Consider the following 13,370-nt stretch of genomic DNA (forward strand, 5'->3'; position numbering starts at 1 on the left):
CGCCTAGGACTTGCTGATCGAAAGGTAGGTGGTTTGAATCCCCGCTGTGGGGTGAGCTCCCGTCGCTCGGTCCCAGTGCCTGCCAACCTAGCAGTTCGAAAGCACCCCCAGGTGCAAGTAGATAAATAGGGACCGCTTACTAGCGGGAAGGTAAACGGCGTTCCGTGTGCTGCGCTGGCTCGCCAGATGCAGCTTGTCACGCTGGCCACGTGACCCGGAAGTGTTTGCGGACAGCGCTGGCTCCCGGCCTATAGAGTGAGATGAGCGCACAACCCTAGAGTCTGTCAAGACTGGCCCATACGGGCAGGGGTACCTTTACCTTTACCTTTTTAGTTTAACCATGGCTTCCCAGTATATATTTTGCTATGCGGGGAAGGGAAATGGAATAATGCAGACTGCTACTGACCACCAAACCATGGTGATGCTGGAACTTGACGACCATTTCTGACTACTAAGGATCCACCAATAAGGCTTCATTGTTGCCAAGAGTGGGATTCACTGTGTTGTCTGTCTCTTAACAGCTGTTTCTAGCACTGGATTTTCTGTGGCCATTGAACATCTACATGATGAATAATTGCTTGTTTGCTGCTTCACTTTGAGGATGTGATTCAAACCACTATATTGCTTTGGGTGTCTTATAATATAACAGATTAGTTGTGGTTTGATTTTTGAACAGCGTAGTGAATACTGAAATGCTTGCTGCTTGCCTCATCTAGATTAAGGTTTAAGGGATTTCTGATTGTTCTATAGGAAGAGCTATACTGTATTGGTCATTGTGTCACTAAATGTTGTCTAATTCTTCAAGATGGGCATGAGGAATGTGGACACCTGTCTGTTGTAGAACTAATATTTCATTTTAAACAATGTAGTCTTGCTCTGGGAATTCTGTAGAGTTTTTATGGGAAAGGTGGATTAGATTCAAATTGATATTAGGCAAATGTAATAATCTTTAGCATGGGCAAGAAGCACCATCCTTTAGAGCAAATAGTCCCCTCTGTCTGCTTGTAGAGTGGGGAAGAGAAGGACTCATCAACCAAGACCTTCCCTTCAAAAGAAAACTTGTGGACTACAATAGACCTGTTTCTGACAAAGCAACCACATTGCCTCTCATTTGGTTTCCCATGTTGTCCCCTCTACTCATACATAAACAAGACCTACGGTAGAAATAGGCTGAAAATTCTCACAATTGTTGGAAATAGGTCAGGGAATCCCCCAAAGATCTGTATTGGGGCAGTCTATGAGGAAGTCTGTAGCTGAAGAGATTTGTTTTGCACACGGTCCACACACAAAAGAAAAAATAGAAGAGGCTGTCTTAGAGACAATAAGACTGTGTAACTTGCCCACAAATGATCTGGAAGTGATCAGTGAAAGCCAGCTTTGCAGATGGCACCAATTTATAGAGCATGCTGAAAACCTGAGCAGACTGTGAAGAGTTCCAAAAGAACATCTCCAAATGAGGTGAAGGGGCAAAAAAAAGTGCTAATAAGTGTAAAGTGATATATATTGGAACAAAACATTCCAATGCTGATTGAGTCTAAACTGGCTGAGACTGTCCAAGAATGACAACCTGGAGCTGAGGTGGAGAGCTCAGTCAAAACTTGGTGCAGCAGCTGTGGAAAGACAAATTCCAATATTGCAAAGATGGATAAGTGGTGCAGAAGAGGCACCAAAATACCAGTCAAGAAGTTGGGAGGGGATTCCAGGCAAGGCTTGTATGTTTGGGGCCTTTTAATTTAGAAAGGAAATACTAAAGGAGACACAATATAGGGTTATAAGATGATCATATACTTTTCAATGTCTACATGGCATCAAAGTGGTTTACAAAACATTAAAACCAGTTGCACAACCTTGTTGAAATACAGAATAATGAAGAACGCACCATAATTGAAATACACAATAAATCCATCCCATTAAAATGTTAAAATAGAAAGATGTGATTAAAATATGGAATAAAACTATCGCATTAAAACCCCACAGCAATTAAAACAGGAGACTTGGGTCAAGAGATGAAAGGAATGCCTGTATAAACAAGTGTGCCTTCAGAAGCTGGTAGAATACCTATACAGATGTGGAATGCACTACCTGCTGAAATATACCCCAACACCTGTGCCATCAATAATACATGATGCGGGGGAAATGTGGGAATGTTTGCCCTCTCATAAAACTAGAACTCACTTAATGAAATTGTCAGTAACAGATGAAATAAAGCGTTTTTTTCACACAATATGTAATAAACTTATGGAATTCACTGATGTTATAAGATGTGGTGGTCAATGGCTCAGATTGCTTTTTTAATGACTTGTTCATTTTTTAATTAAATTTATATATCACACATCACACGAAGATCACAGGACAGTTTACAACATAAAAAAACAAAATGCATAACACAATCATAATAAAAACAACAACACACACACCACCTTTAAAAGGCCATAGATTGTTTAACAGAAGGCCTGGTTGAAGAGAAATGTTTTTGCCTGGGTCTAAAAGCAGTCATGGACGCGAGTGGCGCTGTGGGTTAAACCACAGAGCCCAGGACTTGCCGATCAGAAGGTCGGCGGTTCGAATCCCCGCAATGGGGTGAGCTCCCTTTGCTCAGTCCCTGCTCCTGCCCACCTAGCAGTTCGAAAGCACGTCAAAGTGCAAGTAGATAAATAGGTACGGGAACGTAAACGGCGTTTCCGTGCACTGCTCTGGTTCACCAGAAGCAGCTTAGTCATGCTGGCCACATGACCCAGAAGCTGTACGCCGGCTCCCTCGGCCAATAAAGCGAGATGAACGCCGCAACCCCAGAGTAGGCCACAACTGGACCTAATGGTCAGGGGTCCCTTTACCTTTAAAAGAAGTCATGAGAATTTACACAGATTCATGGGGTTATGGATCTTTCAAAATGTGTAGATCTATCAGCAAGTAGCTGCAATTTTAAATACCGTATCAGTTGAGAGTCCTGTTGACTTCAGGCCCTCTGCCTGACCAGTCTTCTGATCCCTCAGGTCTATTCTTACAACAGAAAGGCCCATTAGTTGTTAATAATGTATCTACTTAGGTAAATAGAAGGACTTGCTGATTTTACTCTCTGTTCTTCAATACAAAGTGCATTGGCTTATAATAAGTGGAATATCTGTTGTTTTTGAAAAGGGCAAACTGTCAAAGGTTCTTGAGCTGAATTTGATATTCTGCTTCCTTGCTGAGAGGCCAGGCAACCCTCATCCATCTTCCTCTCCTCATAAACCTAAGGGAGAATTGGGGGGGGGTGCAGTTATATGACTTGCTAGGTGGGACTGTGTGTGAAGAATCTCAGTATCTAAGGTTCTGTAAACTTAATGGCTTGTGCTCCCCCCCAATATATTTCTGAAACACAATCCTATCTAGTTATCTTTTTGTGCTATACGGTTTGCTGCTTAAATAACAGTTGAAACCAATCATGTTGTTTAAATAAAAATAAGCAAAGGCAGCCATGTTGGTCCATAAGACACTCCCCTCGCAACTTCCATAGTAAGGAAATACCTTTTTAAGGCCAACCAAGATATAACAAAATAATGAGCAAACTTTTGGGTTCTCCAGCATTCTTCATAAGCTGGATGTGGGCGAGAAAAAGGCTTGCTTGGTGTTGAAACTACAGTATCTGCACATTGGCCTCCGACCTGAGATGGGGTATGAAAAGAGACAGTGGACTTAATATCCAACCGGGGAGACCGGGATGAAGAAACACACAGTGGCTATAGACACTAGTATTTTTGCAGCCCTGCAAGAAAGAACATATATCTGAGCATGCAAATTTATTACACCCCTCTTTCCCTTTTAACTTCTCCTCCAGATACCCTTTCCCCAGACTGTGTAATTCCCCAGTCTGATTTTGGATATCATAAATAGCCATGATATCCCAATATGGGTAATCCATGCTACCTCATCCCTGAACCCATAGCACTCTTAGTCACCTATTGTTGGGGTTTCTGTTTGGGGGAGGGCGTCAACAACCAGCAGCTCATGGACTAGATCTGACCCTATGGCAGGACTATGTTCAGCTGTCAATCTAGAGATAAGCATGGTGTTTGGAAAGAACATGGCAGCTCTTATGGGAAACCTTTGTGGGAGATGGGGTTAGAAACACCTTTTATCTCCAACGACTCTCTGGCAAAAGAAAGTCTCTGACCAGGGTCATAGAGTGGCTGATTACAAACTGCTAATGATTTTATTTAGTGCTGCCCACAACAGTGGTTGCTGAGATCACTTGTTTTGCTGGTGCCACACACGCTTGTGTTGTCCACTGTCTTGGCATGGTTTCACCCCTTTCTGCACCTTTTTTGCCATTTTTTTCTTTTGTAGATTTCATCCTGAATTTATACTGTTTCTCTTTTCCCTCATTTCCCCCATCCATCTTACCTCCCCCCACCCTCATTACCTTCATCTGGTAGAAGTATATAAAGATGTATACAGGTGGCGTGAGCTCATTGGCTGAGCAAATAGCCAATCAGCTTCAAAGGAAAGACCAACCCAAAACCCTTCTAGACAAGAAGGAACTGGTAAGAGAATGATGTTCAGAAGGTGATGAGTATTTGTGATTAGAAGTTAGACAGCTCTTCCTTAGATCCTCAGTAATATGGAGCCTTTAGTTTTCCCTCAGTGTTTAGTTAAAGGTAGCTGATGTAAGCATTTCCTTGCCTGTTCCTCCACTTGCCCTTGTGGGTTCTTGAATTCTTGCTATAAAGAAAATGGATAGTACACAAAAGATCTGTTGCTGAAAGCTTTGGTGTCTTTGGAGTAAATGTGTGGAGATATCATTTGACAGTGGTTGTTTGGAGCCTAGCTTCAGTGGTAATGTGGGAGGAGGAGGATTACTATCATAATTGTGTGACCATTTCCACAATTCGTTAGTTGTGTACACTTGGTGTCTCTCATCAGCTTTGTGAGGTATGTCATCATTATTCCCATTTTAGAGGCAGGATGTGTGGGAAAGCTAAAGCTGAGAGAATTAAAGAATTTTTAGATCCTTCAGTTCTCCCATATTCCGCCAGACTCTTTATTTTCAGGTGGTTGGATGCGACACCTTACGGAGTGTGTTCCTTGGCTGACCTTTTCTTCCTCATGTTGGGGCCTTGGAATTATCCATAGGTGCCTGCTTAGTGTTTTTGCTGAAACGTCCTCCGTTTCCCATGGGAGGATTCCAAAACAATCTAATGAATACATATGGCACGACAGTGGAAGTAACAGTAAGCTTGTGACTCAGTCTAGACCTTTCCTTGTTGCTGCTTTAGGGTTCCTTGAAAAAAGAATTCCCTCCAAATGTGGGAGGCAGTGATGTCTGCTACTTCTGCCACAAGCGTGTCTACGTGATGGAAAGGCTGAGTGCTGAAGGCAAATTCTTCCACCGCAGCTGCTTCAAATGCGAATACTGTGCTACAACCCTGCGCTTGTCCTCTTATGCCTACGACCTGGTGGATGGTAAGTGAAATTTACCTTTTGCCTTAGGAGGGGATGGGCAAGAGCTTCAACTGATGGGTTGCATTCGGCAAAATTGTTGTGCAGGTGACTTCTACTTGCATAACATAACTTCCCCTCCTCCTCCTCCTCCTTCCCCCCACTTGTGTCCCCATACCCAAATCTTCTCTGGGGGTTCCCACAGGCTTCTGGGATAGGTTTTTTTGGGGGGGCAGGAACTCAGGGAGCAGAAGGAGAGGGAGTTCCATTGTGCAAGCAGAAATCATTGAGATCACAACATGACTTTTATTGGATTCAGCCCTTTGACTTAGAAATAACCTTCAGGATTCCATATATCTTTAGCATGGTCAGGAAATCATTACATCACTGTTTGGCCCACTTCAGATACACCATCCAAAATTATTATTGTGCAAGAGGTATTTGTAGAAACTAAAATGCACATTGTAAATACTGCAGTCTGAAGCTGGTTGAACTGGGAGTTGAACTCCTCTCCATGCTCAGGATTTTGTGTGCTGCCAGAGATTATGGAAAACTCAGAGTGGGAAGCCATTACTCTTGTATTTGCACTCATGGCTAGACAACTGCAGCATCATGTAAACAGGACTCTCCTTGAATACTGTTTAGAAGGTTCAACAACACACTGGAAGTTCTTGCAGCACCATACCACAGGCTATTTGCATCTGTGAAATGATAACTTTTGAATATTTGTTGTTAGAAATCACCTGGGTGACCATGGTACATAGATTTCTGTTTGGATTGGTCAATTCTTGGTAAGCAGTGGTCTGTTTGGAGTTAATGCCCAGCCCTTTCCTCTTTGCATTCATTCTTGCCTTTTCCACAGCACTTTTGCCAGATTTCCATGTGATGCAGCCTTTGTTCCTCATACAGTGCTGCTTTGTGTGTGATACCACGCAAGTTCCCCTGGGATGTTCTGGCTATTGGTTGGGTGCTGGGTAAATGGCTGTCAGGCACCCTATGGAAAATCCATTTGTTTTCAGGAAAGGAGGAAATTAACGTGAATTAAATCTTTGAGGCATAATTGTCTCCATGTATTTGGTATGTGACAGGGCAGAGGAGATACAGAGGAACTGTGGCATTGCACAGCATTGCCAAACTGTAGCTTTTGTCTTTCTCATTACCATTTCCCCCTTGCTCTATTTGCAGGAAAATTCTACTGCAAGCCTCACTACTGTTACAGACTTTCAGGTTATGCACAGAGGAAGAGACCGGCAGTGGGCCCTCTGTCAGGAAAGGTAGGCTGTTTCCTTGCATTTCCCAGATGAGACTGCTTTGCCATTTTATGTTGGGAAAGTGGCTTTGGGTTGTTTGGAAGGGGGAGAGCAGTGTTGCAGAATCTTTCTGAATCCTATGTGCATTGATCTTGCCTGCCTTTATTAGCTGTAAACTTTTTATCAGTTGTTGTTTTTATAAATTTGTTGGCTTACCAAAACCAAGACAGCAATGTGTATGGAGAGAGAAGATGAAAAGCTGTGTCAGTGGTGTGCAAATAGGCACGTCACCATTCATATTTACTTCTGTCTATCCAAAATCCAATTTATGGTGTTGGATAATAAAAATAAGTTCTTTTTCTCAGGGGACCATTGAAAAGTACTCATACCCAAAGAGTGGGAATTTAATAATTAAAACATGGATATGCATTAAAGTAAATTCTGCCTTGAGAATATATGTAATAGCTGATTGACTGGACAACGATTACATTTACAAAGTAACATGAATTAATTTTACTTATGCAGTTAATTTTTTGGCAGTTGGTTTTATGGCAAGTAGTTCTTCAAGGCAATACTATGGAAAAACGATACATGTGATACTATTATTTTTTGTTAAAATCAGCTAACCCCAGGCATGCCCTCCATATGGCTTTACTTGAAGAAGCAGTTAGATAAATAACAAAGATATAACTGAGAATGTGTGTCCAGATCTGGAATATTCCTGAATAAACTAGGATTATTGTTTCTCCTGGATCTAAAACCATAAAACCACCTTTTGTCTGTTTGCATTTGCTCACTTTTAAATTACATAAATGTAATAACTGCATCCTTACTTGCCTGTTTCCCCCCCAGGACAGCAAAGGGACCCAGCAGGACAACATGGCGGCTGACGGTGCAGGACGTGCAAACTCCATCTCAACTTCGTCAGAGAGGACTCCAGGTAGCTCTGCTTCCTTGTTTGGCAGGGTGATGCAGTACTCGCTCCACCTCTTTGACAGAGTTAGGGTGGCAAGCCAGCTCCTGCAAAGCACAGTTTCCTCAGTTGGGCACCACGTAGCCCAAAATCCTTTGGACTCCTTTTTCATGTGCCAGCTGATGGCTTTTGGAGTCCCCTTTATCTATGTCCAGTCAGAGGTTCTTGTGCAGATAATGGGGGAGTTTTTATCAGCACTAGGGTATTAATACAGTAATAACAACTTTTGTAACACTGTGTAACATGTGTGCAGGAGGAAATTAGGGGTTATGTGGTGGTGGGGTTACATTATGGTTTGTAAGACAAAGCTGCTGTTCTGAATGCTGTCCAGGTAAACACAGACATCCAGTTCAAGATTTCTTGGGTAGGTTCAAATAAATTAAAAATTGCTAGTCATACCCAGAACAGACCAATTGAAATTAATGGACACAACTAACTTAGCTAAATTAATTTCATCAGGTCTACTCTGAGTAGAACGTAGCTGGATGCAACCCTTAGTCTGCAAAATCTACATTGCTGAGTGAATTAAATATAGCATTAGCATGGTATGAAGAAGTCCATTGACTGGATTTCTGTGTTCACCTGCAAAACTATCTTCTAGTTCTCACCAACATGGTGTCTGAATAGCAAAACATCAAAACCTTGTTGATACGTTTTGAACCATGCCTGGTATACATTCCTTGTTGTCTTTCACAGCCTTTAACTCTGGGTGATCTTGGTGTTGGCAGGTTGTGGAAATTTCTCCCAAAATATATGCTTTGCTGTTCTGGACTGGGGCTGACAAACCAAGCTGTATGCTGTTGAGGGCATTCTGGTTAATCTTAAACTTGATTCCTGTCTCTGTGTGAGAGAGAGCGATAGACTCAATTTGTGCCACAAACTCTTGTTTGGACGGACTTTTACTTTGACCTTTTGGTGATTAAATTTGAATAGCACTTGATAAGAGGCCAGACTGGATTCTAGTTGTGGAATCTTCCAAGCCAAACAGGTTTAGATTTTATTTTTTTATGTAGAATTAAATTATATAGCCGTAGTCGTGCGTAGGAACTAAACCGTTACCCTTCCATTGGCTAAACGTTTCTAAATAGTATGAAAAAATCCAATTGAAGGATCATTCAAGATATGTTTTTTCATTTATTTATTTTTAGTTGTGTGCAGTCAATAGCATTGTACAGTTTCTGTATTTGTGTGGCATTTCCCACCCAGAAGCAAAATGAAAGAGATTTAATATTTAAGTAAGCTCTGAAAAACATTTTGTATTAAGCAAGTCTTTCAAATGTGAAAACACAGCTTCTTGTAACTATTGGATAGGAGTCATTTGGCTGTGGAAACAGAGTTCTGGAATTTTGCACTGATTAAATTGCTTGATCAGAGATTGGATGTGGTTGTTCAGATAACTTTTAAGAGTTCAGACTCTGAATACTGCTTGTGTTGAGCTTCTGCCTCTGTTGTCATGAGACTGACAATCTTGCAGAAGTTGATTGCAGTTGGAGTTGCCAACTTGGTCTAGCATATTTCACCAGCTCTTTACCATGTTAATTTCAGTTTAGCAATAATTATTCTTGGCCTAATATTGTAGTGAAACCTGTCCTACATTCCCTGTAAGCCATCTAACTTTTAGTTCTAGTTCCCTGCTGGTCAGGACAAAAAGCAGACAATTTTTGGCTCTCTGCTGAGTTCAAAATTAACTTGAATGTATAAGTTTGCTAATCACTCAAACAGTATGGGAAATTAATGTGTATTTTCATAGGAGGCTGCTAGAGGAATCTCTATATGTTTAAAGTTTAAGATCAGGACTCTTTCATGTGTCTTTGTTTACATATACCTATTTATGTGTCTATAGATATTGTAATCTCTACAAAGTAGAATCCAGCAATAATGAATTGAATAATTAATTCTGGCCTTTGTGTTATATAAGCACCATGAACTATTATAATAGTTAAAGACAGTGCTGGGGGGAAATATTTCAGATAATCAGAAGCCAGCATTTTATGTGTTCAGAGCTGATAAAAACGTTTCAGTCCCTAGATTCCAGCTGAAGTGTCCTAATCAGAGAAGTTTCAGACTTTGGCAGTCCTCTGCGAGGCTGGTCTGTCCTCATGCAAACTCTGAATTGCCATTGAGGTAGAGATATAATTCTATTAACTGCAATTTTCGGACACTGGAATTCATGCAGAGATTGGCATTTCATAATGTGGAAAATGATGGTGATTTGAAAAGGGGAAAAAATGTGATTTTAATAGAATGTAATTGGATGGTAGTGGGGGAAGCGGAGAAGTGCAGTCTTGGAACGAATAGAAATCTGCACCTCCCATTGACCTGTGTTCATGGTCAGCTGCCCATTCCAAGCTGACCCTTGGTTCCCATGGAATAGGTAAATGCATGCTAGTGGAGCCGTGCTTACTCTATTTGCATGTTTCAAACAAATCTGCAATCAGTATTTGCTTGGTTACTATGAAATTTTATGTCGCCTCCCTTCCCTACTTGTTGGCTAACTTGAATAGTAGAGAAGAGAGCTCTTCTGTACTAAGGCATTAGAATAATGGTCAGGAAACAATAAGCACTTTTTATTGTGAGATAATTTTGCTCTCTGGCATGTGTGGCTCTTGCTTTATAGGTGTTTTGTGACTCCCCCTATTCTGTTACAAAGGGGGAAGTTAACTGATCTCAAAGCTCAGTATTTAGCCATTAGGGTAGGCCAAATCTTCTCTTGATGTCCACCTCCTGGTCTGCCCAGGAGTGTGTGTGGCACATGTGAGTGCTTTAAGTGAGTTAGCTTTTGATGTTTGCTGCTATCCGGTTACACTTCTTGCACACTGTCTCCCAAACGTGCAACCCTTTCTGCTGGTGCAGGGGTGGTGAAAGCTGTGACAGGCGCTTTCTTGTGCTGAACTCTGGCATGCTTCTGGCAAACTCTGTATTACGCCTTTTTCTTGTACTGTCTTCCTGGGATTTTGTGTCAAGCACTCTCTGCATTTGCCTTTGTGACACAATTGCTGCTGGTGCCAATAAAAGGAGTGGGGGTGAAAAAATCCCTTGCTTTTCAATGGTTGTATTCTGTAATAGTTGTATGTCTCTTGTATTTTGGAATGTTTTACAGTGAGTGTCATTTTTTTATACATGTCTTTTTTTTTTAACACGGAAGTATTGTTCTTTCTGCACTTCGTTGTAAATGTCTGTAAAATATTTTGGAATGTATTAATCCTCCTGTGGGTCCAGTGGGCTTGGAACAGTCTCTCTGCATTTTGCCCTTACAATTTTATATAAAGGCGGTTGGTTTTCACTCAGTAACATTTAGGGGTAATGAAATTAAGGTAATTCACCATGAGCTAGGTCACTGGAATGTTACACACATAGTCAAAAGCATTCTAATTAAAAAAAAGAAAAGAAAAGAAAAATAGGAAATTGAGAGAATTTGTACTAATATCCTCCTTTGAAAGAGGGGAAGTAAATAGTATTATCAATGGAGTATATCTGTCCTTAATAGTATATTCCAGTGAAGTAAGCTAATTGCACTATAGTGAGGTGGCTGGAATGTGGCAAGTAATCATGAAACACTAGGACTTAAACATGATCTTTTTTCAGACTAACAGTCAAATCTTGGAACACATAGTTGCTGTTTTTAGTGGAGGCCAGCACTCCACTGTGGAATTTGCAGCATTTCACATGGACAGAAAATTGGGTTGTAGGACTTCAGTTGCTCTTTCATATACTTGAAGGAGATTTTGATGGGTTTCTAGTAGCATGCACCCGTATCTGCAGAATGCAAGCTGAATGCAATGCTTGTGTATTTGTTTTCAAAACACGGGAAGAGGGAGAGAGAGTGTAATCTTTGATCAGTGATTAGAGGAGCTCTATGCACTTCTTTTATCAGTGATTAGAGGAGCTGCATCTTCTATTCCCTTTGATGCCATTTTGGCAGACTCTTCTTTCCTACATAAAAAGGTGTATCAGTAAATTTGTCCCTTTTCGCTACAGAGCACTGGATAATTGTGTTTAAAAAAACAACAGAAATTATATTGTTGGTTGTAACAAATTTATTGTTGAATCCTGAAACTGCATTGGTTCATCCAATGTATACCAATGAGAAGCAGGAATTGCCATGGAATTGCATAGGGAGAAGTTAAGACATAGTTCTATGGGCCATTATTCAGTATAAGGGGTAAGCATGGTTAAGCTCTGTGTTAAATTGTGCTAATGGTAGTGTTACAGCAACATACCTGCAGTATAAAATCAGTGAAGAATGTCCATATATATGTAATTTAATAAGATTATATAATGTCTCCTGGACACAAATTTTAAAATATTAGCATACTACCTTTAGTCTCAACAAACCATGATCTGAATGAATATAATTTTTTTTTTTTTTTACATGATAACTAGTGTATAGGTATTTTTTTGATTCAGCGTATGCTTTACAAACTATAAATTGTGCTAAACTTGATCTCAGTTAATATAGTTCCTTAAATTATTATTAGCTGTCACCCTGGTTTAAAATGCACTTGATAGGTAATGTAAAATTCACTTGCCCCAAATTTGGCATGAACTCTGCCAGTACTCAAACAGCACCAATTTCTGTTTTAACAAAACATGTTCTTTACAGAATTAATCGTAGGGTAGCAAACATTTGGACTGATGTGATACAATTTTCCACCTATGACAGAATACTTTTTAGGAAGTCTAGAGATGGTCTTGGTAACCTTGCACAATAAAGGCAGCATTTGAGAAGTCTGATCCTTTTTTGAAATGTTGCTTGGTTTTTACTGTGTCCACTGCAGCAAGATAGCAACCATTTTTTAAAACTGTGCAGGCCAATCAAAACTGTGTGCAGTGGATTCTGAACAAGTAGGAATAAGGCTACAGTTCTTTTTCTAAATGTTACTGTGGACCTGAAGCTGGGTAGAACAGTGGGACTCCAGGATTTATGCCACATTATGTGCAGAGAGACCCATGCAAGGTCTGTCTCTTCAAAGACGTTAGGATTATTTTATATATTAAAGCAGCCACCTGGAGTTTGATGGCTGTTCCACAAGAGGCCCTAATCAGCATTAATTGCACAATAATAGATTGGCTCTATTGTGTAGTCTGTAAACAGTGTTTCCGTGCACTCTGGCTTCCGACACAGTGTTCCACTGTGCCAGAAGCGGTTTAGTCATCTCCTGTACAGAATACCAGTGTACGGTTGCATTTCTTGTGGCCTGCACTAAACTACCATAATGTATGGAATCACTTTTAGTATGAAATCAAAGGTCCTGTGTAGCTGGAAGTTTACTGTTAAGCATGCATGTTGAATGGCTGAAGATAGTGTCCCTACCCTGTGAAAAGTAGCCTTCCAGAGCTTAGCTTGGAAGCTTTCTTGAGAGACTGTTCCTAGACCCCGTTGCATTCCCCTTCAGTGTTCTTACTAGGTTTTTATGGTGGGATTGATGTGGAGGGAAGAATGTGTCCAACCACAGAGCACATGAGCAGGCAGCAAAATGAGGAGTCTGGACATGGTGCATCAAGGAAAAACGATGCACATAGGAAAATGCAGTGTTATGTGCTTTCAAAGTGAACATCACTTTTGAATAGCTACAGGGAAGAAATGAAATGTAAAATTTATACAATTGTTAGGGATCCACCATAAAATCCTGTTGAGAACACTTTTTTCCTGGGAGAGATGAAATTCCTTTCTCTTGTCCTTTCATCCCTTCTCAAACCTTATAGATCATAGTGACTTGTATTGTTAT

General features: G+C 40.7%; 1 protein-coding gene across 4 annotated transcripts in view; it reads left to right on the plus strand.

The window, feature by feature from the left end:
• Window positions 1-13,370, plus strand: part of MICAL3 (microtubule associated monooxygenase, calponin and LIM domain containing 3) — a 213,191-nt gene that overhangs the window by 136,159 nt on the left and 63,662 nt on the right. For all 4 annotated transcript variants that reach the window (XM_081879580.1, XM_081879581.1, XM_081879582.1 and 1 more), the window contains 4 exons: window positions 4,416-4,523; window positions 5,256-5,442; window positions 6,604-6,692; window positions 7,521-7,608. In XM_081879580.1, the coding sequence (XP_081735706.1) occupies window positions 4,416-4,523; window positions 5,256-5,442; window positions 6,604-6,692; window positions 7,521-7,608 (472 nt within the window). The remainder of the gene's footprint in view (window positions 1-4,415; window positions 4,524-5,255; window positions 5,443-6,603; window positions 6,693-7,520; window positions 7,609-13,370) is intronic.

Source organism: Podarcis erhardii (assembly GCF_964252035.2).
Source record: "Podarcis erhardii genome assembly, chromosome: 10".
Classification (NCBI taxonomy): Eukaryota; Metazoa; Chordata; class Lepidosauria; order Squamata; family Lacertidae; genus Podarcis; species Podarcis erhardii.